The 27,428-nt window shown below is 52.4% G+C and overlaps 8 protein-coding genes across 8 annotated transcripts; 4 read left to right on the plus strand and 4 right to left on the minus strand.

Annotated features, from left to right (window-relative positions):
* Window positions 1-53: 53 nt before the first annotated feature.
* Window positions 54-1,337, plus strand: COCSADRAFT_33611 (uncharacterized protein). The gene is made up of 3 exons (XM_007697395.1): window positions 54-143; window positions 193-285; window positions 385-1,337. The coding sequence occupies exons 1-3, from the start codon at window positions 117-119 to the stop codon at window positions 1,006-1,008; spliced, it is 744 nt and encodes a 247-aa protein (XP_007695585.1). The 5' UTR covers window positions 54-116; the 3' UTR covers window positions 1,009-1,337.
* Window positions 1,338-4,119: 2,782 nt separating this feature from the next.
* On the plus strand, window positions 4,120-6,098 carry COCSADRAFT_196623 (uncharacterized protein). Its single transcript, XM_007698074.1, has 9 exons — window positions 4,120-4,292; window positions 4,369-4,400; window positions 4,456-4,535; window positions 4,589-4,611; window positions 4,683-4,827; window positions 4,877-4,899; window positions 4,948-4,985; window positions 5,032-5,595; window positions 5,653-6,098. Exons 1-9 carry the CDS (start codon window positions 4,188-4,190, stop codon window positions 5,765-5,767), a joined length of 1,125 nt encoding a protein of 374 aa, XP_007696264.1. The 5' UTR covers window positions 4,120-4,187; the 3' UTR covers window positions 5,768-6,098.
* A 1,539-nt stretch (window positions 6,099-7,637) lies between these two features.
* On the minus strand, window positions 7,638-9,871 carry COCSADRAFT_81026 (uncharacterized protein; the record flags this gene model as incomplete). Its single annotated transcript, XM_007698075.1, has 3 exons — window positions 7,638-7,943; window positions 7,993-8,549; window positions 8,602-9,871. The coding sequence occupies 3 exons, from the start codon at window positions 9,869-9,871 to the stop codon at window positions 7,638-7,640; spliced, it is 2,133 nt and encodes a 710-aa protein (XP_007696265.1).
* Window positions 9,872-9,891: 20 nt separating this feature from the next.
* Window positions 9,892-10,223, minus strand: COCSADRAFT_81317 (uncharacterized protein; the record flags this gene model as incomplete). The annotated part of the gene is made up of 2 exons (XM_007698076.1): window positions 9,892-9,957; window positions 10,011-10,223. 2 exons carry the CDS (start codon window positions 10,221-10,223, stop codon window positions 9,892-9,894), a joined length of 279 nt encoding a protein of 92 aa, XP_007696266.1.
* Window positions 10,224-11,055: 832 nt separating this feature from the next.
* Window positions 11,056-13,138, plus strand: COCSADRAFT_157144 (uncharacterized protein; the record flags this gene model as incomplete). Its single annotated transcript, XM_007698077.1, has 4 exons — window positions 11,056-11,101; window positions 11,149-11,295; window positions 11,388-11,599; window positions 11,648-13,138. 4 exons carry the CDS (start codon window positions 11,056-11,058, stop codon window positions 13,136-13,138), a joined length of 1,896 nt encoding a protein of 631 aa, XP_007696267.1.
* A 232-nt stretch (window positions 13,139-13,370) lies between these two features.
* Window positions 13,371-19,622, minus strand: COCSADRAFT_134835 (uncharacterized protein; the record flags this gene model as incomplete). Its single annotated transcript, XM_007698078.1, has 2 exons — window positions 17,741-19,622; window positions 13,371-17,690 (listed from the first exon to the last, which is right to left on the minus strand). Exons 1-2 carry the CDS (start codon window positions 19,553-19,555, stop codon window positions 13,371-13,373), a joined length of 6,135 nt encoding a protein of 2,044 aa, XP_007696268.1. The 5' UTR covers window positions 19,556-19,622.
* A 143-nt stretch (window positions 19,623-19,765) lies between these two features.
* On the plus strand, window positions 19,766-21,814 carry COCSADRAFT_80091 (uncharacterized protein; the record flags this gene model as incomplete). Its single annotated transcript, XM_007698079.1, has 2 exons — window positions 19,766-19,809; window positions 19,867-21,814. The coding sequence occupies 2 exons, from the start codon at window positions 19,766-19,768 to the stop codon at window positions 21,812-21,814; spliced, it is 1,992 nt and encodes a 663-aa protein (XP_007696269.1).
* Window positions 21,815-22,567: 753 nt separating this feature from the next.
* On the minus strand, window positions 22,568-25,504 carry COCSADRAFT_276256 (uncharacterized protein). Its single transcript, XM_007698080.1, has 2 exons — window positions 24,100-25,504; window positions 22,568-24,053 (listed from the first exon to the last, which is right to left on the minus strand). Exons 1-2 carry the CDS (start codon window positions 25,383-25,385, stop codon window positions 22,685-22,687), a joined length of 2,655 nt encoding a protein of 884 aa, XP_007696270.1. The 5' UTR covers window positions 25,386-25,504; the 3' UTR covers window positions 22,568-22,684.
* Between the last annotated feature and the right edge of the window lie 1,924 nt (window positions 25,505-27,428).

The following is a 27,428-nucleotide window of genomic DNA, read 5'->3' on the forward strand; positions in this document are numbered from 1 at the left end:
CGGGTGGGCGGGATTCTTGCGGCGCTCGCACGGCCGTTGCCGCATCCTCAGAAGCTCAACATCAGAAGCTGGATCACGGCCAGTCTCCCACCCATTGCGCCCGCCCCACGCCCGACATGGCTTTCCGACCGCTGTTACGGCAGGTGAGTAGACTCTCTGAATAACACACGGCTGCCGTCTGATGTCTTGCAGCGCGCCGTCGTCCCCGCCATGGCCGCCCTTTCAGCCACGGCAATCTTCGCTCCTCGCTCCGTGTACGCAGAAGAGCGCCAGGAAGACTACTCGGTATGTGCTGCTGCCCTATGTCTCGTATAAATTTTTTGATTTACGACAAAATTTCTACTGGACGGCACGTGCAACTTTCGGTACTGACGTAGCGTACAGAACCGCAAGCCAATCTACGATGATATGCCCATTGATGCCACCACTCCTACTGCCCCATCTCTACCAGCGCCATCACGCTCGGCCCCCTCCGAAGAGCCCGTCTACCGCCCGACCCCTACCGACCGCCTAGCTGTCCAGATTGGCCGTGCGCGCATGGCTCTGTACGAGCAAGCCGTCCGCGGTGAAAAGGCCGTCGATAACGCTCTTACCGAGACGCTCCGCCTAGAGCACTCCTTCACAAGCACCATCCGTTCGCTAGCCCCACCAAAAGAGTCTGGCGAGAAGGTCCTGCCCGGTGCCCTGTATGTGCTCGTTGCCTCCATGGCCGGATCCATTGTCACACGCAACCGCAACATACTACTCCGCGCCTCTGTGCCCCTTGCCGTGGGCATTACTGCTGCCAACGTGGTGCTGCCCATTACCTCCAAGAACGTGGGTGATCTCATTTGGACCTATGAGGAGCGATACCCCGTCGTTGCAGACACACATCTGCGCATGAAGAAGCGCATCCTGCAGTTTGTCGAGACTGGAAAGGCACATGCCCAAGGCACCGTTGGTGCCGTCGAAGGAAAACTCGCTGATACCAGGGAAAGCTTGGAGGACTGGGTCAAGAAAGGCCGGTAAACTATGCATGAGCAACAGCTTCTTTGACATGAGCACCTGTACATTAGCGGATCCGTCTAGGTGGGATGCCCATCTTCAGGCAATGCAGATTGCTTTTTTTGTTCATCTTCTCCATAAGTGTTGTCTGTTTGAATAGAAAGCTATTTGATCCAAGTATTCAGGCATTAGTCTGCCGTGTTACCAAACCCTCAACTGTTCTTTCGTATGGCCAAGCTCAGATGCGCCTCAGTCCTGTGGAACTTATCTTTCCTCGTCCCCGTCATCATCCTCCTCTGCCTCCGTCTCTCCTGGTTCATATAATCTATCTCCATATCTGAAGTCATATGCAAGTTCATCATCATCATCATCATCATCATCATCTTCTTCTTCTTCTTCTTCTTCTTCTTCTTCTTCTTCTTCTTCTTCTTCTTCTTCTTCTTCTCTGTATCCCGCCAACGCCTTTTCTGAACCCACATCCTGTTTCCCCTGTCGCGTCAGCAAAGTCCGTGCAATATCCAGGATAAACTGCTGAGAATATTACAAATCCAACTTCGTTGAGTCTGCGTTAGCAATGTACAGATCAACCAGTACTTTGCGAAGCGTCGAAGCCCCGTTCGTGAACTGTTGGTACACCTGTCTGATATTGTGATAGCCGATTGCACGCAAAGATATCCTGATGTCCTCGACAATCTCCTTTTGTAATGCTTTCTGGAATAATTCGTCCTCAAGTCTTTCGCCGAGCGCATGTGACACCATTAGTAGCTGACAGTGTTTAGCGCCGTGGTCATCGAGGCCTTTGAGATGGACTGGGATAATTCCGGTATACAACCACTGCATATACACATCCCAAGGTTCACCATTGGCGGCATCCCAGAGTCTGCTCTGAACTAAATCAATCGTTATCGGCCTGTCCACATAGCACACTGGACATGTTGCTTTTCGCTGCAGCCAGTCGTCAAGACATTTCGTGTGAAAGTTTTGTCCACAGCTTCTGCAATAGCATACTGGTAAGAAGCCAGAGAGATCATCGATGCATATCGGACATTCCCCTTCGATGGCTTTACGGGGGTTTTTTTTGGAAGAGCTTCTTGAAGTGGCCAGAGTCGGAACAGAGCAGGTCTTCATGGGTTACGAATGGTATTTTTTCTTGCCCCCCCACGTAGATGGTAATTAGCTTTTCACCAAATCTACAAGAAGTTAGATGCAAACAATGAGTTACACATGGAGAATCCCACCGGATAGGTCTACGCGCTATATTGTGTGTAGTCTTGCGTATGGCCTTCGGTTTGGGTTTTTGTCCGGTTTTGCGTGTACTTCGATGTGCCATGATGTGTTCAACATTGCGCATGGTAGCTCTGTACCTCGCTGCTCTTGTTGGGTTCCGCTTCGCAAGCGACTTGAAATCATTTCGAACCATCGTTACTAGTACTTAGGTTTGGCAGGCGTGTGTAATGAACAGCTTTTTGTGACGATGAGCAGTATCTCATTTGATACCATTCAAGATGTTAGTTCAGAGCAATGCTGCTTTGACGTCTCAGATATATAGCTGCAGTGTAGTGAGTGATGGGCCACACATTGAGAGTCAATTTTGAAGGTGAGAGTGCCATATTCTCCAAACCTTAGAAGTGATAGACATCCAATGTTTGAAGGCCATTGAATTTCAAGTGAGACTCAATCAACGCACATTTCTATCACATTTGAATTGCAAGTAGAGGACATTACTTTTGAAAATGCTTGAAAATGCCAGAATAGACCGTGCGTGATAGCAGGCAGCACCGTGGCAGTCGATGCCCAAGTTGTATATTGAACTTCGGGCTTTGAGCGAAGTGCAGCAGGTCTGGTACAATTTCGATAGGACAAAGCCGCTGCTAATTTGCAATTGCGTAATTTTCAAAGCCTTCTCCAAGAGGCTTGATGTGTCCAAAAAAACCCGGTGGGCCATTTGGTTTTCTGTTGATGCAAGTTTAATGCCGACAAAGGACCGACACTGCGTGAGGTAAAGATAGCGAAAATGAAAACGGGAAATTTTTCTAAATGTGGAAGGCATGAACCTCGCCGAACCCTTAATCATTTAGTGAGCATGACAAATATTAACGTGGTGTTTTATACCACGTACTGTACCATTGGCACTGTATCTGCATGCAAGGTCGGCTGCCAAGGTGCGCAGCTTAAACTCTAAAGGCTCAGTGCATGGCATTGAACTCAAACAGACGTTGTTGGACGTGAAGCCTCGCTGCAATTCTCCTTGCACAGGAACCTAATTGCTGCCAATTCAAAACACGCTAATTTCAGTGCACTTTCGAAAGATGCTGCTCTGGGTGAGAAGAGTCATGGTTTTGAGGTTCCGATTGCTGTCACGAATGTATCAAGGACCCGAAAAAAAGGTTGATTATCGTGACGCGTTCCGCTTGGCGCTCAGCCCTGGTGACATGCTTTGGCACCGTCCTTTTGTCGACCCGATGCCCCGGATGCAGCGCCGACGGGGGATCTTTTGAGTGCAACCGCGCCACTGCATCGCCGAAGACGCCGAGTCGCTGGATGACCCACGTGGATGAATGACCGTGACGACAACACTGATCATGGTGGGCACGGAGAAGTAGCAGGAATTGTCGAGGTGCCGGTACGCAGCAAGCAGGGCGGCCGGTGAAGAAAGACTGTTTGCAGCTGCGCTAGAGACGCAGATAGGTGCCTCTTTAGCGGCATCCAGGCGGAACAGGCTCCTGCCGCAAAACTGGGCCAGACGGCAAGATGCGCAGATGGCCAAGCAGCGCGTCGAGAACAAGGCATATCCCTTGCAGAGGGAGCAGTGAAGACATGCAAGGCGTGTCGACGAGGGCGCACCCGAGGGCCTGGCGAGCTGTCATCCACTCGCTCGGATGAGACGACGCAATGCAAAAGCCGCGGCGGCGGTAGCTGGCAGCGTGCGGCGCACTCGTGGGGATGTCATTCGGCGGGTTGGAGGTGATGGTGGGTCGGTCCAACAGGTGGCAGATGGGCGGTGGAGGTTCGGTGAATTGCGGGGTTCGCTAGCCCACGCCTAGCGCAGGATGGTCCCGCCCTGGTGTGGCCATTGGCGTGACGGGCGCCCCCAAGGCCCTGGCATTGGGAACGACATGCCGCTCCGCTGGGTTTCGCCTCCTTCTCGACACGACTCGGCCAGAGTCAAATAGCGCTCCTGGAGCGCATCGCAAACCGCCAACATGGCGACCTTTGTGCCCGACCAACTGTGCAAGGAGAGGCCGCTGCGTCCGCTGTCCAGTGCCACGGACCTCACCGACATTACACACTCGACCCTGGAACCTGATGTATGTCAAACACCCGGCCTCCCCCGCCGCGCCGCCAGGCCTGCGACAAGCACTGCCAGCTAATCGGGACTTGTAGTCGGATCCGCAATCAGAGGGTTACGACAACTCGTACGTGTGGTGCTCTGCTGCTCTCAAATGGCCCTCCTGAACTCACTCGCCACAGCGAGATCCAAAGTCTCACGCCAAGCATCTTCGACTACGTCAAGAAATATGGCAGGACCTACCACGGATACCAGGCTGGTGGTAAGCATCGCCGCACGACTCCTTCACTGACCCTCCCAGCTAATGCACTCTAGCTTACCCTTTTCCCAACGACGCGGTACGTGTAGCTGCCCCAGCCCTGGCACACACATTACTTTTTTTTCCAGCCGCTGACTGGCTGATACCCAGCCTGAGATAGAGCGCCTGGACATGCAGCATGTTATCCTTACAGCTCTGTTTCACCAGAGGAATTACCTCGCCCCATTGAAGCTCAAGCGGCCCAAGAGGATGCTCGACATTGGCTGTGGCACCGGCAAGTGGTGCTTCGAAATGGGTACGTAGAGCGCCGAGGTAGTGCCAGCAAGAACGCTAACGACTGATAGCGAACGAGTTCCCAAAGTGCCGGGTACGTCCCCCGTATTTTCTTCTGCGGCACACCTAACAAAAGGAATAGGTGGAAGGCATTGACTTGTCTCCGATCCAGCCCAAGATGTAAGCCGCACATGCCGGTCCAAGCAACCCTCGCTAACAAGTACAGCTCCTGCGAAAATGTTGATTTCTTCATGGACGACATCACTCGGCCGGAATGGTGGCGCTGCACGCAGCCGTACGATTACATCCACACACGCATGTCGCACGGCATCTTCCACGACTTTCGCGAAATCATCCAAAAAGGCTTCAACAACCTCAACCCAGGAGGATGGATGGAATCTCAGGAGCTCTATCCCAAAATCTACTGCAATGACGGCACAATGCCTGCCGACTACGCGCTCCTAGACTGGACAGCGACACAAGACGATGCAGCTATGCGCCTAGGCCGGCCCCTACGTATCGCCAACAAACTCAAGCGATGGTACGAGCAAGCAGGCTTCGTCGACGTACACGAGGAGATATTCGCTATCCCTGTCAATTCATGGCCAAAAGACGAGCGTATGAAAGTACTCGGAAAGTGGTTCTACTGGAATCTGTGTGCCGGTGTGCACGCGTGGTCAATTGAATACTTTGTCACTGCTCTGGGATGGTCGCCTGCAGAGGTCGAGGTCTACCTTGCACACCTGCGAACTGCCCTCACAGACAAGACCATACACGCCTATTACAAAGTGTAAGTTTGCCAAACGTGCACAGTTTTTGCTGCGAGCTCAGAGCTGATCTTTGCCAGTTACGTTGTTTGGGGTCGTAAACCCCGCCCCGACGAGCCACCGAGTAAAACTCCTAAACCGCCAGATTGGCCGCAACCGCCGGGTGACGACGGTGCCTCGTTTATGTCTTCCTAGTAGTAGTAATTGGAATCGGGCGTTTTGGATCTTTTGAGAATAGCCTGCTTTTGCTAGTTTGTCTCTCTGGCATGTAGCTCCGATTCTATCTAATGGAGTAAAGAGGAACCTTGTTTCTTTTGCCATACAATCTTGCGGTGGCTTTTGTTGGTTTGAAAGAGAAAGCTATGCGTAGCTTGAGAGGCCTCAGCGAAATTGTGTCAGCGACGTATAGTTACGATCTTTTATGGTTGTTGGGACTCTTTGTCCCTATTGATATCCTGCAAATACAGACGACATTTGAGGCGATTCACACAAAAGTCTCATGTGTAGATTTCTCTTGTACTTGGTGATTTGTTTCTTTCTGTCTCTTATCCTTTGTCTCTTGTCATTTTCTCTAATGGTATATACTCGACTCAGAGCGTAAGTCAAGGGGGAGCGGTCCACCAGTCGCTCTACTGGTTACCACAACCGTGTCGACGAGAAACTCCTTTGAGATAGTATTGGCGGCTTGTTGGAGGCAATCCATTGTTAAATCGTAAAGTGTTTGGCCATCGACCTTTTGCACACGTTGGAGTGGTGTATTCCGGGGCACATTGCATCCATCTGCTAGTTGGTGGACTGAGCTCCTTCTTTCTCGCCCAATTTTCAATAATGATGCGAAAGAATTTGGAACGAACACACGTACGTAGCAGAGCGGTGCTGTTGTGGCTTTCCGCCAACGATGATTGCAAGGGTATGGACAGATCGAAGCTTCGCTGGTTGGTAAGGATCGCTAAAAGGGCACTGGTACAACTACAGGCCCTCCAGGGATTCATCGTCATCATTGAAGGATACAGTAGTGCTCTGAGGCTTGTTGAGTAGTATCAGATGTAGAATGACAGGTGTAGTCAACAGCATACTCAAGCAAGCAGTCGCGGCTTCCTGATGCTATGACAGCACCTACATTACGTGTCATACACGCCACAACTCCCGCATCAACTATTGAATATACATATCTCCCTTGAAGTAATTACATCTAGCTTATTCTTTCTCTTCTGATAATCCCTTCTCATCTTACACTCACCTAATCAAGTAAGACACTTCCGTCAATAACCCTCCCATCCAAACCACCTCCAACACAACAGACCCCTTACCACCCTCGCCCCAACAAACCTCATCCTATTCCCACCCCCCTCACAAGTGAAACACCTCAATCACATGCCAAAACCCCACGCAACCGCCTTCACTCCCCCCGTTTGCCCGCCCGCCCTGCGCCCCTCACGCCCTCACCCCCTCTCACCTCCTTACACTTTCACCCCTTCCCCTCCCAATATAGCCCACCCAACTCCTCACATTCCCATCAAACAAAAAAACACATCTTCTCTCTCTTTGGCTGAACGGGTGGGCTCCTAGCTTAACAAAAACATCACTTGGTAATGGGCATTTACTCAAAAAGGTCAACCACGCACTTCGAATGCGTATCCCAGAAAGATACCTTGAGGAGAAAAAAACATAGATAGAAGAGAAAAGATATAAAAGAAAAAGAGCTAGGGATTTGCATAGAATAACAAATGGGCTGTCGCTAGGAGGGTGTGCCGTTCGAATACAGGGACGGGCGTCGGTCAGCAGATGCTGGGGGGAGGGGGGTGAGATGCTTTTTTTGGGAGGGGGTTTTTTTTTCATTTGTTTGGGATGAGGGAGTGAAAAGTATGCGAGTGAGTGCAGACATTGTGCGTGGGTGCTGTGGCGGATGACGTTGTGATTGTTTGTTGACCACACGCCAACGCTATACAGTGACAACTCCTGAGCGCGGAGACGGAGAAACAAGTGAGAAGATAGTACAAGATGCATAGAAATAACGAGTAGGCAAGTGGATAAGAGATGTTTGGAAGCAGATGGTACAAAGTGGTTATATCAATTTTCTACTTTTACCGTTTGGTATACCTCTTCTAAACGACATGGGGGCATAGCTACTTGATGAACGCGAGGGCTGCCGGTCCCGCTCCGTCAACTTCCTCCACAGCTCACCTATGCCTGCCCTCTTTGCTGGCAACATGCTATACTGAAGGCTATACAGGTTGCGACGGTGAATTGGCGGCACGAACTGACCTGATACTAGGTAGAGCAACACACTAGGCGAAAAGTAGTGTTTTCGTATGCGGTCACCTAGGTCAAAGTATGGTTGGAACATTGCGCGGAGTGACAGCGGTACAGACTGTCACTTGTAAGTATGGATATAACAAGATGTCAGACATAAGACTTACCTTGAGCAGCACATAGGCAGTTGGCGCTAACCCAGACGCATCTTGTTTGTCCACCGACATATCGCCCGTATCCTGCAACTCGAAGCATATCCCTCCTGGCAAGCGCCCTGGATCCTTGAGCCGCAACATGACCGCAAACAGCGGGAAATGGTTGAGACATGCAAGTCCCATCTCAAGACTTGCTTTGAGACCAATCACAGCGATGCGCGCGCTGGCGAACGTCAGATAGAAGACGAACACAGTTGGCAGGAGAAAAAACTGCAGCGTGAACAAGATGGTACCAAGGAGTAGCTGGTCCAAGTCGTAGTCGCACGAATCAATTCGGTTCCGGAGAATGTTGCGCTTCTTGCCACGGAAGAGGTGGAAGAGAGAAATGATGATGGTGAGCTGCCAGTGGAAGATGCGAGCAGACGCAACGTAGAAGGAGTATATGTGCACGGTAAGCAGGGAGACGAGGTCCGAGAAGATCGATATGGGCATAGTGGCGCCGACAAAGGAGGAGTAGCCAATGATCTGGATGAGTGCGGGCAGATGCGGTCGCAGAAGCGATATACAATCTGTAGATTGTTTCCGTCAGCAACACTCTACACGTCGGCGGTATGCACTTACTAGCCCAGTAGTCAATGACCCAAAGGAACAGGTCGCCCAAGAAGGCTGCCAGCTCGGTGTTGAGCTTCAAGCCTCCCGGCCACCCCATGAGCCATGATATCATGCGCCGCAGTCCCTCGACTGACCATGCACTGAATATAGTGTCCACTTGTGCTGCCACGAATGACGCGTTCTCAATGATGAAGGTTCCTACAGCTATACCCATGATGACATCGTTTGCGACCAACCACAGACTATTGTAGAATCGAATGTACTCTGGATGGCTGTTGGTAATGCTCTCCCAATTGGCTTTCCTTCGACGCAAGGTAAGGTACTGAATAGGCCAGTAACATGATTGTTGCAGTCGAATGTCGATTTGCTGTGCTGTTGCAGAGATGTCCTTCAAGGCCGGTGAGTCGGAAGCCCCAGGTCGCCAGTGCAAGACCATGATCACAGCCTCTCCCAGTATACGGTGCGTGATGATGCCAAATATGAAGAGCTGTGCAGCTATAGGCCAGACCCAGACTCTAAACAAGTAGTCGAGCATCATCCAGGCATAGTCCCAGAGGTTGTTGGCAGACTCGGCCACGCGCTCACTAACACTCAGTGCCCGCTTCATGCGCCTGCCAATCATGCCGATATTCTTTTGTAGGAGAGCATTGAGCTCGTACGAGCAATTGACCTGCTCGATGATCATTGGCAATGCCAGCTCCTTTTGCGTGGGCGGATGCGCAAGGACTGTGTGAAGCTTCAACCGCTCGACAAGCTGTGCTTTCCTCTTCCGCTCCTTTGCCTCTGCTTCTTCGAGGTCAGCAAACACCCCATCCCACTCAGCCACCCGTGTTTTGTCTCCTAATGCGAGTGTGATGGGATTCAGCGAGAGATATTGCATGCGTGTCGGGTGCGGTCGGTCGTATACGATGACTTGAATGGCCATGAGCGTGTCGGTCGGGTAGTGGATGCGTGGAAAGCGGATCGAAGGACTTGTGTACACTGTGAGGGGTTCGGCGCCATATGCATCTGGTGAATTCTTTGGATTTACGCAGCCAATAGCGCGAAGTGCCGAATGCCCGCATCGTTGCAGCAGTTCTTGGATATCATGTGGGCTGTGTCGCAACAATGTCCCTACAAGCAGCGCATTTTCCACCTGGCGCAAATCCACATCCTGCAGAACGGCTACCACGAAGACATCAGTCTTGGAGTTCTCGAATCCGACTAGAACCCCTGGCGTAGAGTCATTTGGAACGTCTGATGGCCAAAATATGCGCATCAAGCCATTGTGCGTGACCATGTCCTCATCCTGCTACCTCGCTAGAAAGAACCGCGACGTTTGAGCTGCTCGCGCGCAGAGATTCCCGTGCCTGCAAGTCTGGGATGCTACAAGTATTTAGTCAACCGGCCATGTGAAGACTTGTACATGCCCTACTGACCAGATCCGTCTCCTGGGCCGCGATGCGTACCACGGGCAGTATGAAGAGGAAAAACAACAGGGACAATAAGGCGAACCCCTTTGCAGTTCGGGTCACGACACCGTGGTCCCAGGCGAATATGGCGAGCTCGTACACACGGGTCACAAGGTCCCAACGGGCAGTTGAGTATCCCGCAACGAAGATGCCAATGGTAAGAATAGAGAAGGCGTGCATCTACCCCGTCATGCCAAGCGGTGCTTCGAAATAGGCTGGGTCGGCGTTGGGTTCTCTAAGCTAGCGAGCGAGCGTCGGACAATTGTCTTCGTATATTTGGCAACGGGACAGCAGGGCGAGAGGTTGCAGTTGCATGGACATTGCGCAAAACGCATCTTGGCTGCAATCTATAACACCCTCAATCAATGGTGGCGTACGTGGAAGGCCCGCATGTTCGGGACGATGCACTAGCTCTGGATGCGGACTAGCGTACACATGTCGCGCTCTGCTCTCAGTCGCATCAGCATCACACGTAGCTAAATCTACCGACACGATAAATCTGCGCGAAAGTCTGCATAACTTGACGTGTGACTGACTGGGCCGCCTTTGAAACAAGGTAGGTACCATCTCCTGCACCAAAACCTCGCAAAGCATACTTCCTACTGTTTACACCAGCCGCTTGTCGCTGGTTGCTACCATCTACCAAGCACCCATTACTTCAAATGGACAGAGACAACCGAAAGACTGCTTAGCAGGCAAAAACAACAACAACAACCACTAAATCTCGCACATACAGTGACATCTGTGCGGCGGCTTTGGACGCCTGTCCACAACGCACCAAGGATAGCACGCTGCGTTGTTCGCGTTGATTGGCTGGCGCGTCGCGTCCGTTCGCTCTGAAGTTTCCGTTCACCCCAGCCTCGGTCGGGTTCAGCCGCTCAGACACCGCTTTCTTCTTTTGTCCATACTTTCTAACGTCACGTCATCTTCTCTAGACCCTACTGATTCCCCACAGCTCATTTGAAGTTCTATCTATCACTTTCACCAAGGCTTGACTTGCCTATTCGGTAACATGGGCGTGTGCACTTATTATCAGCGAGGCGCATGCAAGTTTGGAGGTAGACCGCCAGCCATCCCGTTGATACGCCAGACTCACATCAATCAGATTCCTGCAAAAATGAACACCCCGGAAGTTCGCGAGATGCGAACCGTGGGGGAAGTGCCTTTGGCGGTTCAAACAGCAACCGCTTTGGCGCCTTCAATGGGGATCGCTATCGTCCTGGCCAAAATGGCAGTTCCAACACATTTGGGGGTATGCCAGACCCTGTCGATCGCTCAGAGTACCCTAATCTACGACTCTGGGTGATTTAGATTCTTTGTTGAAACCACACTCACCTAATACAGGTAACCGTGATGCTAAACCGCCAAGCTTCCATCTGGATCGGGATGACATGAAGAACGATCTCACCACCCAACGGCCAGTCTATCCGCTGTCTTGCTATGGCCCGGGACGTGAGGCTCCTCGCCAACTTATCGAAGGACTAGTCGAGATCAGCCCAGACGAGCTTCGCCTGCGGTATTATACTCTACGCACAGCTGGCAATGAGCCCCAAGCGGTAAGTCTTACCAATTGAGACCGATTTTTAGAAACTAACCAATCAAAGCAACAAGAAGAATCTGCTCTCAATGAAAAGATGCAGCAGCAAGTGAAAGCAATCCTCGATGACATACCTGGTGCTATCCGGTATATAGAAGAAGGCGCCAACGTTCATCCAAATCGGATTGACATAGCCAAAGGCAACGCTAATGCAAGTGACTCAGCCAACGCTGCAAATCCATCTTCAAGCGGAGCTTCAAATCCATTTATGAAGGCACCCGGAAACCCATTCCAGACAGCAGCTTCGTCTCAAGGATCAGCATTCGGACAGACCTCCACACCAGCCTTCGGTAAACCAGCTTTTGGCCAGCCGTCAAACCCAGCGCAAACCACATCCGCTTTTGGACAGCCTTCAAATCCAGGTCAAACTACCTCAGCTTTCGGTCAGGCGTCAACCCCGGGCCAAACTGCGTCGCCGTTTGGTCAAGCATCCAACCCAAGCCAAACATCCTCTGCCTTTGGTGCCGCCTCTGCACTTGGTCAAAAGCCATCACCATTTGGTCAGCCTTCAGCTTTGGGTAGCGGTGGTAGTGCATTTGGGAAACCTGCATTTGGCGCCTCTGGATTTGGGCAGCCATCTATGCCTGGTGCAGGAAGCGCGTTTGGACAAGCCAGTAACTTGGGTGCAGGCTCTGCTTTCGGAAAGCCATCAACACCAGGCGCAGCATCTGGATTTGGGCAGACAAATGCTCTAGGGCAGAAACCAAATCCCTTCAGTAAACCGGGCTTTGGACAAAGTGGATTTGGTCAGGCTGCGCAGCCCGGCGCTAATACCTCTCCCTTTGCTCAAGCGGCACAATCCGGTGCATCATCGTTTGGCCAGGCAGCACAGTCTGGCGCGTCTCCTTTCGGGCAAGCAGCACAGTCGGGTCCCTCACCTTTTAGCCAACAAGCACAGCAAGCAAGTCAACCATCGCCGTTTGGTCAACAAGCTCAGCAGACATCTCAGCCTTCGCCGTTCGGTCAACAAGCCCAACAATCACAGAATCCAAGTCCGTTTGGACAAACCCAGCAAACACCCGCACAGCCCAGTCCGTTTGCCAGTGCCGCTGCATCCCAAACCCCAGCGTTCGGCCAGCCAAGCAAACCCTCACCTTTTGGCACTCAACCCACACAACCTGCAGCAACACAATCACAGCCAGCCAACCCCTTCTCCACAGCACAGACATCTGCAGCCCCAGCCAGCACACCTTCACCCTTTGCCACCCAGCCTACTGCTAATATGGTCACACCGAGCCAGCCAGTACAACAGCAGGCCCCTGCCGCACAGCCCGCTTCAGCAGGGCGTCCACATGTACCTGGCGTGACGCCCGATGGCAAACCCATCGATGCCAAGGACCGCTACAAGGAAGGCAAGCCAGAAGAGTACGAGGGCGAGCAAGGAAAGATGCTAGAAGAGATTTACAAGCGTGTTGCCCAGCTCGGTCGGTTCAATGATGACGAGGATATTCCGCTTACGCCTCCAAAGTGTGAATGGATTGCGCCCTTGACGTTGTAGATGGGAAAGTCAAGATTTTCTTATGTTTTCTTTCTAAAGGCCTTGCGGATAGAGCGTTATGGTTTCAGTGTAGCACGGAAAACTCATCTGGATAGCGAGAGTATATGGCCTGTCAATAAAGATGTAAATCCACATTCATGTTTATCTCTCAGTTTCATCACGACTAAAAAGGCGTCAATGCAAATGTACTTCTTTATTTTCCGATCCCAAGCCCCACATACATCAGTCTCCGTCACCCGCCACCCATCTGCCTCGCCCGATCCATAACACCCGCCTTGATCCGTTCCACAACCTCTCGCCCAAGCCACCTCAACTTGCCATCCCTCCTACAAGCCGCGAGCGCCCACTCAAACACCCCCCTCAGCACCCTCAACTCCTCCACCTTCTCGCTCCCCGCAAGCCGCGCAAGCACAAGTCGCGACTCCACAACCGTGGCCCCAGGATCGAGCCAAGATTTCGAATGCTGATCCAGCGGCAAAATAAGACCAGCGTCTGACGCGCTGACGAAGTTCGATAAAGACGGGAGCGTAAAGAGCCAGTGGAAGAGAAGTTGTGATGTCCGCGAAGACTGCGCATCATTGAGCGCTACAAGCGTAGAACTGAACGCTGTAGCATACGTATCATGCGCGGAGCGTCTCCGCACATGGAGAGTTTGGTTGCGTTCAAAAGCTGCCAGATGTGTTGCATTATTCAAGAAATCGAGAGTTGTGGGCCAGTAACTCTGGTCTGCCGTTTCCAACTTACTGATCAGGGGCAGCTCGGGTAAGAGACAGGGGGCAACGAGGCTCTTCGTCTTCGAGCCGTCGGGGAGACGGGTCTTGAAGTGGATGGTGATGGGCATTGAGATTGCGCGGCCGGTGTCTACGTCGCGGACGACGAGGCAGCGGGGTTCGGCGGCTAGGACCCAGAAGTGGCGGAAGGCTTGGAGGTGGGCTTTTGAGTCTTGGACGTCTGAGGGGAAGATAGGGTAGAAGGCACAGATGAGACTGGCGATGGCTTTGTTGCTGCGGCTAAAGGTTTGTGTGCCGCCAGCGATGAATAGGGTGCCGAAGGCCATGTGGGCTGCAAGGTGGGAGCCGTAGGGGATGTCTGGTCCGATTCGGCCGTGTAGACCGCGAAGACGACGGAAGACGTCGAGGTCACCTGTGCCGGCCATGACGGTTGCAGCTGCTAGGGCGATGAGATCCTGGCAGTTCCGGACTGTGTTCTTTGATAGTTTTGAATCGTACCGCACAGCTGGCAGCTTGTTGATTCGAATGAACTGATCCAGATACTTGATCAGGAAATCGCGTACTTGGGTATCTCCAGTACCAGCGTGTTTGAGACTGACACTCCACAATAGACCGGCAAGAATGTTGTAAAACGGCATCTGCTCGCTTCGTAGGCGTGTGATTCCCTTAAGATCAAAGGCCTCGCGGTACTCAAAGGGAAGGTTTCTGATGATCCACGAATCCGATGCTTCAATGTTATCCCACATGATGAGGTGTTTGGCCAAGGTGCGGAGCAGGAAAATATCGGGACGGACATAATCGAATTGTGGCAGTGTGTCTGGGATGTCGATCTTACGGGCTACGCTTTGGTCGTGGGTTTTCATGAAAATCAGGGCCACGGCGATGACTGCTCCTGCAGTCGCTTGGTCGAGGATATGTACGACATTCACGGGCTTGGGTGAGACAGCGACAGTCATGAGGCGCTCAACAATATGCATATCGTGAAGACCTCGGAGATCTTTTCCCTTGCCCAGATTGATGAAACCGAGTGCAAAGCCGGCAGACAACCTGTAGGCTTCATCACGCAGAGAGTCGGGCGGTTCGGAGGGATCTGGTACCTCCACATGCTCAATCTCCGAAAGCATAACCTCGCTCATACGGCGGTGCTGAGTGTTATAATAGAGCAAGCCGATACCCATCAGACCTGTAGTCTGCGTATACGGGGACAGGTTCAGTTCTGCTGCTCCCGCTGGTAACATTCTAGTGACGTGTACAGACAGCAGTCGTGTGACGAGTGTATCCATTGTGCCCATGAACGAAGCAGCCAATCCTAGGAGTAGTCCAACCGATGTCATGGTGTGTTTGGGGGTCAGGTACTTGAACGATAACCATTTAGCAATTGTTCTCAAATGTCCATTCAAGCCTAACCCAAGCAAGAGCCCAGCATGTTTGTTAGTCAATTCAGCAGGCTTGTTGTACATGATCCACGAAGTATCAATGCCTTGGGCATCTCGTGAGATACCGAGTCCAGCTGCAGCACCTGCGTTGAAGAAAGCCCAAAAATACTTCTCTTCAGAGTAATTTTGCCGCTCAGCTGTTACAACGTTACCCATGGGCTTCATGAGACAGGAGGTGGAGAAACCATAGAGAGGGTACTTCTCTGTCAGTAGAGGCTTCTTGCTACTAAACTTGATCATGGAGCTGCCCACAGGCAGGGAGAAGGTTCGAACCATGACCCATTGCATGAGTGCCTTTTGCCCCTCGAGCATTGCAGCATCGTCTTGCCTATTATCGGCTTTGTACTCGGCCACAGTCTGCCGTAATGGCTCCAGTAGCGTATAGGCTTCCATGAACCGTCTGTCTTCGCGGAAAATCAGTCGTGTAATATAGTGGCGATCGACTTCGGCTGTCGACTGCATAGGCTCCATACGATCAGCGGCCTGGCATATGGTATGGACATCGCGCGTGATACCAGCTGCATGAAGAGCACCACCAGACGTATTGAGATGGCTTTCATTAAAGAAATCTCTAGTTGAGTTGTGATGGAGATCAAGGTCTTCGCGCTGTACAAGCTTCAAAAGTGAGCTTGACCATGTTGTAGGTGGGTTTGCCTGGCATCTTGTGATTGCCTCCATGAGCGGTGCCTTGGCAGCTTCTGGCAATGTAGCTAGCATATCAGAATTGATTTCACATCTCTGTATCAGCTCAACTACTCGTCTAGGACTTGAAGCAGGGTCGATATCGCGGAAGAAATTATGTAGTGCCACTGTTCGGGGTGTGACACCTGCTATGATCTCATCGATATTGATGGATGAGTGTGGCGAGGCTTTAGACTTTCGAATAAGTGTCGCCAACGTGGGAAACGGAGCGTAGTGCTGAGATCCTGTGACAGTTGTGAGCCAACCCAAGATGGACGGCGGTGCATCCCACGGCTGGCCGTGTAGGCGCACTTTGCTTGAGAGCATGGACTCTTCGTAAGTCCAGTCATGGTTTGAGCCTCCATCAAGGTCAAAGAAGCTTCCTTGTCTCCAGTCCCAAGCGTCCCAACGCAGCCAATAGCTAATCTGTGCTAGTATGGGTGCAAGGTTGCCAGGCTGAACGCCAGTAAAATCTTGACACAACGTGTCCAGTTTGCGTTCTTCCCTGAAGAGATGTAAAGAAACGACAATCTCAGAAAGAGATGAAATGCGGAGATCTTGTTTCTCGGAAGGGGACATCCGTCTCCAGTGGTCGCTTGTCGCTTTGCCGATTGGTGATTGAAGATATCGCCGTGCAATCTCAAGACAAGTGGGGATTGTGTCATCCTTGACCTTGACTTGCTGTGCAATTGATGGTAACTGCTCTTGCGAAGAGTGCGTTTTTGACGATGGGCTCACGGCGGTGGTTGACATGGGGCTTAAACGCAAAGCCCAAGTCCAAGGAGATGTTTCCCAACTCCTCGCATGAGCTCTTGAAGTCTGATGACTGCACATGAGACGCCACGCTGAGTCTGCATCGTCTATCAGTTCATCCGGCTTGGCTTGGCTTGAAGGACGACCCAAGCTTCTGCGTTGGGTCGACTTTGAACGAGTCTTGATTTTACTCTTTTTCTCCTCGATAAAGGGAACAACAAGTGTAAACAAAGTTGCTACAAAGGCCGTCCAATCTGCTGTTGTCTTTTCGGCCCCCTCTTCTGATTGTGACTTGCGAATATGCCACCATATCTCCAGAATGAAGTCACCAGTATAATTTGGGAGGACTGTCAACAACACTCGGAAGAGCTCTGCTACATGTCCATCCGAAGGCGACAGATGCAGAGACATCCGGTGCCTGGAGTATTGGCTGTCGACGATATCGAGCCTCCCGCTTGTACCAGCAGGTAACAGCCGTTGTAAAGGTTGGCTGGCAGTTATGGTTCGCTTGGACCCTGCAGCTGCCCTGCTCTGCCCAAGATGTAGTATTGCGTAGGGGTCGTGCAACTTCAAGGGACCTAAACTGAACTTCATTGGTAGATGCGTACCCCATCCCGCAGTCAACGATAAGCAAGCTTCCTGGGGATCGGTTGAAGTGAGCTGGACAACGCGCTCAACATGTCCGTCACGTAGCTTGATGAGGTCCAATGTACCCTCAAGCTCCCGGCTACTGACGAACCTAGGAACGCAAGCGTACCGGGGAGCAGCGCTGTTGGAGCCCGATTGCGTTGCTGATGCTTGAGGGGATAGCCGCTTCCGCGTTACTGCTAGCTCGCACTCAAGGGGATGCTGTAACGATGGGTGTGATATGTACATGTACAGCTTCCGTTCATGCAGTGTTGCTGAGTTAAAGGGCGCATTGAGTGTAAGTACCTCGGGCTGTGTTTCACTCTGTGCATGTCAGTGATGTGTTTTTCTAAATCGGGTATACGGTAACATACCTGAGGAGCCGACGGATTTCCCAGAGCAAATAACCCACTCTTGAGATACTGAGTGACTGGGATTTCGGCAATTGCACTAACGACCAATTCCTTGTGAAGCCCATCACCAGGTCGGGGCCCCCCCTTGGCATCGGGCGGTGCAAAAAGATCATCAAGCTCGTCGTAGTCCTCAATAGTATCAAAAGTATCCTCGTCCATAGCATCGTCAAAAGTGTCATCAATTGAGACAGCACCTAGGCTCATCCGCGATGTGACGCTCCCAGGAGTAGAGGCTCGGTTGCGTGACTGTGAAAGGCCACCAAAGCTTGTGCGATCGTGGCCTAGCGAATGTCGACTTCGTTGACTTGCATTAAAACTTGCAGAGAAGCTACCACCCAAGCTATTTCGGGATGTTGCCTTGTCCTGAAAAGCGCTCCTATCAAAGCTAGTCGAAATCTCGGCGCGGGACAATAACGAGCTCACTCGTCTTGACTCCTTGGGTTGGCGCGCAATGTCAGAATCGGGGTTGAGCTGCGAAGCAAGAGCATCATCTACAGCCTGATCAGACAGACGTTCTTTGGCTGTGATCTTGAATGAGGGTGGTTGAGCCTTGCTTCGTGGGGCTCCCCCAAAGCTTTCTCTCAACCTGTCAGCGCCACGAAGTGAGGGAGTCGTTGCTCCTGTGCCCGGTACAGTGGTACCGTGAGAGCTACGTCTTCGCGACTTGGTGATTGGCAGAGGGATGTGTTGTTTGCGAGAAGTGGATATAGATTTTGGCTCAAGGTAGGCCGCAGACCAAATGGTCAATACATTCGTCTCATGGTTTGCAGTTACTACTAGCAAAAGGGGCTTGTCATTCCCGCTGCGATCAAAGAGAAGCTCATTTTGTGGCGATACGTATATGATGTCTTCAGCGTTATCAATGGCCTCCAGTCTTCGATTGCTAGAACCGTTGGTGGTCAACAGGCTGCTACGGAGACCTCCCGACACGACAGTTACCACCAATCCTAGCTCTGACAGCGGATCTGTAAACGAGTACAACCTGGGTATCGCCTCTGGGTTAACAGGCGCAGAAGGGTTGATCAAGTCGTCAAGGTACATGGTCGCGCCTGAGAGGCGAGATGTGCCACGGCGTGATGTTCCAATAGAAGAGACATTGCGGGGATGTGGCTGTGATAGAGTCTGGGTGAAGGAGAGGTGCTGGGAGAGAAAAGACTGGTGGGTTGTGAGGAAGGAATTTACTGGGGCCGCAGGGAGCGGTGGACTGGGGGGTGGGGGATGCAGAGGCGCCAGTTTCCTCTGCACCAGGACACCCCGAGCAGCAGGAAAGGCCTTATCTACCTCAAAGGGGAGGTTGACGACATGGGTAGTGCCAGACAGGAAGAAGACGTGGGCCTGAGACCTGAGGAAAACGACAAGGGCGCGGGAGCGGACCTCGACTGTGGCGGGTACATTGTTGACTGGAGCTGTTGGATCCGTAGCCGGCTGGGTGCCTTGGGTGAGGAAGCTCTGGGAATGGTTGGCGGCATTCTGAGCTGGCGTGCTCTGTGCTCTGTCTGCAAGTCCATGTGCGGGCTCATCGACGACAAACCAAGTCAGAAGTGCGTGCTTCAATGGCTCTTTTTCGACTTCAAAGTTGAACGCCTTGCGCACAAGGCCGCCGCATGACCAGACGACATGGTGTTTGGTGGTAACCAGCTCGTCGGGCGGGCCGTCGTCAGTGTATGTGTTCCAGGCATAGTCGGCGTGGGTGCTGTCTTCGGTCAAGATGCCCTCTTGCACCAGATACTGCCAGGCGGATGGCTTGTGGACGCCGATGGAGCAGAGAGAGGCCATGGCGACGCTCGTCTTGCCATATGGGCGACACCTGGGCCTGGTGCGGGGGCGGGGTGGTTCGTTGCCGGGGCCTGGTGGTGGTGATATGTCTCTTTGTTGGTGACGCGCTATGGCCGTGCCTCCAGCGCGTCTTGCCCGAAATGTTCAACCTCCGCATCACCTCCGACCTTCCTTCACTCGCTCCCACCCATACACAGTCTCTCTGTCGCCATGGAGCCCATCGTCGCCACAAAGGGCAAGCTGACGCAGCTAAGGTGATTTTATGTTACCTTCCACGTTTTGGTACTGCCACTGACCACACCGCTGTCTAGGTATGAGCTTCGCCATCGCGTCCTCACCTCGGCCGTCTACCCTGTGAGAGCTCCCAATGGCTCCACCATTGTTCTCTATGGCCATGAGACTGGCGTCGGCATTCTCTGGAGAGGCGGCAAGCGGCTCAAGCAGTCAGCACCTCAACCCCAACAGCCAGCCAAGCCGCCCAAGGTCAACGGCACCGGCGGCGATGCCATCATGATCATCGACTCGGACGACGATGCGCCTGCAAAAGCTGCCCCTCAACCCCCACCCAAAGCTGAGTTCGAGGTGGACGACGAGGAGCTCGACCCAGACCAGCCTTACCCATCAATCGTCCAGCACGTCTCGCTGTCCCTCAGCACCCAAGTCCGTCACATCGCCGTGCCCCAGATACCCCATGCGTCTGCTCTGCGCCCAGGAGACACCACACCGCCCATATTCAGCAAGAGCATTGTCTTCACCGTCGCATGCGCCGACTCTACAGTGCGCCTAATCACGCTGCCATTGAGTCCCCCTCCGAATGCGGCCAAGGCTAGTCCGTTCAGTTCAACATCACAGTTTGGCGAGGAAATTATCAAGATTCAAGGCCACCAGAGCATCCCTAGGGGTGTCACCATGACTTGGACTGCCAGAGATGAGCCTGTTGCATTGGAGGATGCAGAAGACGACATGGACATTGATGGCGAGGGAGAAACCGGTGCGACACCCAGCGGCCGACATCGCAAGCAACAGTCGCACCCGCGCTCCCAACCGCGTGGCGAGGAAGGCTTCGACCTACTTGTAGCCTCACACTCTGCCGAGCTTGGAGGCCTGCTGAGGATCTTCCGCTTTGAGTTGTCTGAGGCAGCGCTCAAAGTCGCGCACCCTGTCGTACCATGCAAGACGCTCACCCTGCGCAAACCCGCATCCCGAGTCGCTTTCAATACTGCCCAATATCCGAAGCGTCGACACTCCCAATTGCTCATTACCGATTCCACAGGCACCGCACGGATATACGACCCATTTGCTGCACCCAATCGCAAGCAACGAATGAGTGGCGTTTCCTCTGAACCAGGTGCCTTTGTAACTACATTGAGGACAGCATTCGAGCCTGTAAAGAATGTTACACTTACGCCTCCGGTCCTCGCTTCGCGCAAAGCCATCGTCGATGCCGCCTGGGCCTCGGATGGTCGTCATATCATTGCCCTGTTGGCAGACGGCGAATGGGGGGTTTGGGATGTTGATCGGTCTGGCCCAAATCCGCCAGCAGATCCCTCGGTCTTCTCTCTACGAGGCTATGTTGGAACATCAGAAAAAGATACAAGTAGCAGTGGCCCATCCAGCCCGAAACGCGCCAGTCGCAACTCATTAGCCCCCATGACACCCAACACGCGCCGCAGAAAGGAAGAAGTGCTATTCCAAGGAACCTCGACGAGCTCGGCTGTTGTAACGCGTGGTGGCATCTCCGTCGCCACATTGCCATCGGCCAATGGCACCTCAGAAGATTCGGTCATCATCTGGTACGGCTCGGAGATTTACAGGATAGCAGACCTTGCCAAGTTCTGGACTCGCACTGTCTCTGCTAGCAATGGCAGCTCATTGCCTGGCCCCGGTCTCCAAATCCAAGACGTTTCACTCTGCGGAGAAGCCATCACCTCCGTCTCCCAGTTTGACACTACGACACAGGCCTCACGCATGGCCATTGCAAGAGACACCCTCATATCATTGGAACATCGCCTAGTCATCGCTGCAAGCACTAGTCAACCTCTCGGACGAGACATGAACGCCGTGTTTGCACGCGAACAACTAGAGGAGGAAACAACCACCAGAACCGACCAGGCCCTACTCACTCACGGTGAGCTAGATCTTGGTGGTATGGACAGAATGCTCGACAGCATGGAAAGCAGCGTCACCAATGCCGCTGTGTCGAAGAACTTGACCGCAGGTGGACCCCGAAAGGTCCTTTTTGCGTCCTCTGCAGCTTAACCGCAGTACATGAATACCCCAAGACAGCATGCGACATGAAGGTCCCCACTTGTTGAACCGTTGGATACTTGAAGCCTTGTTTGTGATATCCCCAAAAAAACAATGCAATTCTCTTATCACGATCAGCTCCTCCAACCTCTTACCGTAAGCATCTCTACACTCCCCCCCTCGTTTCCCACTCTTTCACTCTTCTCTTCTCCCAAAAATTCCAAACTTCAAAAGAACCTCGCGGCCTAAGGTGGAGCTCAGCGACCAGACCCATTCCTGCTGCTCAGTATAGCCCTTGCGAGATATTAACCCAAGTCTCCCCACACCAGTCGCCGACGATATATCGCTTGTCCTCCCTTCCTCTCGTAGGATGGCGTGGTAAAGCCTTGTTTCGTCTGGATAGCTGGTGGGAGGCGTGCACTCGAACTACACAATTCCTCCGATCACAATCACCTTTCTTCCTTTTTCAATCCCTTTTGTCTTGCTCGCGCCGAGTCTCCTCCACTTTTTTTTGTACTCTAGCCGGTTGTGCGACCTCATTAGGGGAAGTGCAATGTCGGGTGAGGACGGGTACGGTGGTGGTGATGAGGCTGTGGGGGAGATAGAAGGGGAAGATGGGCGATTTGGAGGGAGAAGTAGGGTGCGACATTTTTCGTCTTTGTATGTTGAAATCGTGATGTCGTGAATAGCGAGGTACGAGCTTGTGCAAGTTGACTGGTTGGTCATGTGTTTTGTCTTGTGATATTTGCAAGTGAAGTGGCTATATCATATCTACTGGATAGAGAACAATCATCAAATAGAAAATTCAATTTATTAGACAAAACGAAAGACACCGTACTAGTAATTAACTCAGCAATTAAGAAACCTTCTCACAACATGCTACTACGCATCTTCAATTACCCTCCCAACAAAGCCTTCCAGCCCAGCCATACCCTTTGCACCCCTCTCATTCCCACCAGACAGCCCCGGCCCGCCACCCGGCATAACAAGCACTCTAGCACCCACCTCTACAAACTCCCGCGAAGCAATAAACTGGAACGTAACAATAACGCACGGAGGCTCACTCTTGGCAGTGTCCAGCTGATTCTCCGTCTCGCTATCAAACCCAAATCCAAACCCGTCTTCGTCATCATCATCAGCGTTCCGATCTACACCGCTTGGCTGCGTAGCAGGAGGCTCAGCAGCCACAGAAACAACTTTGGACGACGCCCTGACACTAGCGATATACACGATAACCGCACTGCCGACGCCGAGATCCCTAACGCCCTGTGCTTGTTTATCTTCAAACCGGACTCGAATGATTTTATGCGCCTTGGGCTCGCGAGCTACAAGTACCATGCCTTTCCTGATACGATTTATGGATGTACTAACCATGGGCGAATCTACGGGCATGATGCCCATGGTGCCTACTTGACCTGCAAGCAGCGTTCGCACTGGTAGTCGAAGATTGCGGAGTGATGTGATGCGAACGCGGCGCCATTCGCTGTGGCTCTCACGCAAGGAGACGTTTTTGGACTTTGTGGTGAGGGCACCTGGGAAGGATCGGGATTGCGCTATCAGGGGCTTGCGGCTTGGTCGCGCGCTGCCGCTATCGCTGTCGTCGGAACTGACATCACCGGGGTATGGACCCAGTAGTAATTCGTCTCCGATTGATAATGAGCCGTAGCGGATGTAACCGCCGATGATGGCGCATTGCTCGTCCGGGACGCTCATACCCACGCTGTAGACATCCTCGATGTAGAAAAGCGGCGATGGCGACTCAGGCGGTGCTTGTTCTGGTTGTTTGGGCATAGGAAGCTTGCGCAGGAACGCATGCAGTTTCTGTATGCCTGTTCCTTTGACTGCGCTGGTGAGTACTACGGGTACTGCTGTGAGAGGGGAGTCTTCCAGCAGGCAAAGTGTCTTTTCCGTTTCCTCAAGATCGGTTGCTTCGACTGTATGCAAATCGGCCTCTAGCACTGCTGTCGAAGAGTCAGTGATGAGACAGGGCTTTCTGTTGTGCTCTCTCAGGGCAGAGAAGAGTTTGACCAGTGTGCTTTTCAGACCGTTCTTCGTAGCAAGATCATACTTGGTGATGACAATCACAAGTGGTAGCTCCAGAGCAAGGCAGAGTTCCAAGTGTGCATGGGAAAGGTCAAGATCTGCCGCAGCTGGCCCAAGTAGTTCCTCTGATGTAGGCGAAGCTCCAAGTTTGCCAGAGGAGTCTTCTGTATTATCCGCAGGGACGCACAGAAGCGTCCAATGTGGTTGCCTATATCATGTCAGCACTACTCAAAATATGAAAACAGCAAACTAACCAGCCAACAATTCCACGAACAGTGGTGCGTCTGAACCGGGGGTGGCCGGCAGAGTCAGAGAGAAAGACAAGCCTGCCGCTTTCTACAGACTCGACTGCGGCATGGATATCTATCCAGGACGAGATATCTCCAGACCCGTAGCTGATGACTTGTGTGTGATCGTCCGCGTCACGATATCCTATCAACTCTTGGGTGACGGAGCTGGTCATACCTGATGCAATCTCATGTCTATGTTTGAGCAAACTAAGACGACTTTTCCCACGGCCATTGTCTAGTGTGGCGGTAGAAAGCGTTCCGAGTAGAGTGGATTTCCCAGACATGGTGGCTCCGGTGACTGATACCCGCATCTGTTCACTAGTAGCCTGTGGCGCCTTGGCTAGAGCTGCGTTACTGTCTGCTGCATTTGACGTATTCTCATAAGCGTCATTACGATCCCTCTTTGTGTGGTCCACCAGATGCTGTTCCGGGCGCACTAGAGCCTCAGCGACCAATAGTTGTGATCTTTGTACTCTTTGCTGTGTAGTGCCTGCATCTTCAACCCATTCACATTCGCCGACCGGGACCCTACGCAAGACTTCTACCCCACAACCCAAACTCGCAGCCATGGCGCGTAGGTTGTTCAGGCTTTCTTCCATTTCATCCTCTGCCAAGCCAACAATGCTTCCGTCATCAGCGACACCAATCTCGTAAAGCGCACCCTTGCTCTCCTCAAGCCCAGGGAGAAGCCGTTGCGGCATTTCAGGGGCTGAGAGGCGCGCATCGTCCGGAAAATGGGGAAATACAGGAGCTGTCGATGAGGATATGTGATAAGGACATGACTGTTGCAACCGCCATAACAGCTGCGTCGTCAGCTGCTCAAGACGATGCTGCTTCGACTGCGTAGAGGCCAACGGTGGGGGAGTAGTTTGATTGAGGCCTGACTCCGATACGCTACGACCCACAGATCCTGGTATAGGAATATCACTTCGACGCGTAGACCCAGACATATGTCGACCAGTGGTGGCTCGAGTAAATGACCGTCGCCGCCTCAGAAGTAGATGCAGCTTATATTCTGTTGGACCATCCTGAGGCTCCGCTTCCAATCTAGTGATATTTGTATAGTCTACCGCATTTGCTAGAAAATCTCCGTGTGGTCCCTGCTGCTCGCCATCGCCGCTGATTCTCGAAAGAGGCGACTTGGTTTTTTGGTAGGTATTCGATGGTTCCGTCAGGTCGCCAACTGAAGTTGCCGCCCATGGCGACGAAACGCGGGGCGGGTCGGGGTCGAAAGTAAATATAGAAGCCATGTTGTTGGGATTGTAGTTGGGTGCAAACTGGGAACGTCCAATTTTCTATGTATTAGTTGGGATGATTTGAAATGTTCCAAACTTGTCAGATGGTGCGTTAAGGTGTCCTTTTAGCAGAGACGGTGTATAAACGTGGTAATGATCGCGAGTTAGTGTGTAAGAAGTGCGTCCGGAATAATTGCGATAAAAGTGGAAGCATTTTGACGGGTGTAGAGCACAACTAATGGGTGAGACTTCGTCAAACGATAGCTAGAAACAGCTCGTTGGGGAGCCGCGTGAAGATGCCAATGAGGCGCTCACAGACTGAAGGAAGACATTTGTATATTCGATTCAGTAAGATGGTGAAGCAGGTGACGGCAAGCGATATGGTGGTATGAGACGGTCATCAAAGGTTACAAGTATCAACTTGTCGTGATGTTAGCCATTGGTCCGAGCTCGGGGCTGCGGGGAGTCACCGTTCAGTGGGGCAAGCCATCATCCATCGTTGCTAGGCTCGCGTGTGAATCGTCGCAAGACGCAACGCCCTTCTATCGCCCTTTGGCTGCGCATCTAAGTGCTCAAACCTATACGAATTTCGTGGTCACTTGTTATGAGCTGGTCCCATGAATATGCCATTGTCATCATCTCCCAAAGTAAGAGGGCTGCTAAAGCATTCACATCACCTGTAATCGTCGGATTGAAGCGCCTTTCTACCTTCTTGTACCCTAAAGTGTCATCTGAAACTATTGTAGGAACATCAGGTCTGATTGTACAGTACTGTCGAGTCAACTGGTGACTCCTTGCTGGAGTTGCCTAGCATTGCGGCGCAGTAGATGATGTTATGCACTCAAAGGCCCAGATCTTGCCTGACTTGTATACCCGTCACAGTGGGTTCTTGACCGGAAAACCGGCAAGTCAACGATGCTCTAGACCGTCGTCGTTGTGGACACCTCGTAATACCCCAAGGGGGGGACAAAACAGGCCGAAGCAGAAGTATGGGCACGCATTGGCCACTCATGTCTACATTTGAGCTTCGGTGGCACTAATATGCATCAGCATCACTGCAGGAGCCGAAGAAACACCAGTTCTAATATACGATTCCAGGGGCTGGGGGGATACTTGTTTAGTAAACAGAGACCAAACGACTTGGTAGGCAGACGTTGATTGGCTGTGACGTTGTCTCTTTTCTGCATGAAGCAGGTCAAATCAGCGCTGTTTCACTAAGATTTCTCTTCGTACTCATGTGCGCCACTGTTAGTAGTATGTTCTGAAGCTACCAGCGATGAGCACATGACTGAGACATGCCGACTGCATAGCACAGCACATACGGATCGAAGATGCCGATGCCGACGCAACCACATTCAAGTCGCGGCCGGCAACAGTAATGGCCAAAGAGGCAGCGACTAGCATACCGCTTTCGGCCGTATCGTACCCCATTACGTCTCTAATTGCGGGTCTCCTAGGTCGCACTGCAGTAGCAGGCAGTCTTTTGCAACCATCGACTACTTGCTGCCGTTTCGTCTCACAATCAACCATCTCCACGCGAAGGCCACTTCCTTGCAAGCGCCCTGACCGTTTATAGGCAGCGAATGGCAACTGATATTAACCGGCTTTCTCGAAGGTAGCACGGCAGCTTGTCTGAAGCGGCATAGCCAACAACCGAGTAAGTATTTGCGAGCTAAATCCATGGTTCTGGGGTCTGGCGTAACCAGGGAACATGCAGGTAAGCCTCGTGCGGCGCCCACGAGGTCACCACATGGGTTGTATACTCGGGCCATTGCTCCCTCGCGCGATGGGTTACCACGCGAGCGAGTATGCAAGTCAGTTGCTGGCGATTCAATCGCCGTCATGGTCTGGCTGCAGTGACCGTGTCAAGTCTCCGCCAGGGAACGGGTCGCCTATAAGGAGCTTCACAGGCCTTTCTACCCTAGTGTATATCACCTGCGGTGCGGAGTCCCAGAGATGCACATCCAGTTCGGTTCTGGAGAGGTTCCCGGCGCCCTTTGCGCGTCTGGATCACCTTGTCAAGGCGCTTAACACGAGATGAGGCTGGCCCCCACACGT

Source organism: Bipolaris sorokiniana (assembly GCF_000338995.1).
Source record: "Bipolaris sorokiniana ND90Pr unplaced genomic scaffold COCSAscaffold_2, whole genome shotgun sequence".
NCBI lineage: Eukaryota > Fungi > Ascomycota > Dothideomycetes > Pleosporales > Pleosporaceae > Bipolaris > Bipolaris sorokiniana.

Coding starts and splice junctions, on each gene's coding strand:
- COCSADRAFT_33611 (XM_007697395.1), top strand. CDS start 117: ATGGCTTTCCGACCGCTGTTACGGCAG. Junction 144..192: donor TCCGACCGCTGTTACGGCAG/GTGAGTAGACTC, acceptor GATGTCTTGCAG/CGCGCCGTCGTCCCCGCCAT. Junction 286..384: donor AGCGCCAGGAAGACTACTCG/GTATGTGCTGCT, acceptor CGTAGCGTACAG/AACCGCAAGCCAATCTACGA.
- COCSADRAFT_196623 (XM_007698074.1), top strand. CDS start 4,188: ATGGCGACCTTTGTGCCCGACCAACTGTGCAAGGAGAGGCCGCTGCGT. Junction 4,293..4,368: donor ACTCGACCCTGGAACCTGAT/GTATGTCAAACA, acceptor CGGGACTTGTAG/TCGGATCCGCAATCAGAGGG. Junction 4,900..4,947: donor ACGAGTTCCCAAAGTGCCGG/GTACGTCCCCCG, acceptor CAAAAGGAATAG/GTGGAAGGCATTGACTTGTC.
- COCSADRAFT_276256 (XM_007698080.1), bottom strand. CDS start 25,385: ATGGCTTCTATATTTACTTTCGACCCCGACCCGCCCCGCGTTTCGTCG. Junction 24,054..24,099: donor GTTCGTGGAATTGTTGGCTG/GTTAGTTTGCTG, acceptor GACATGATATAG/GCAACCACATTGGACGCTTC.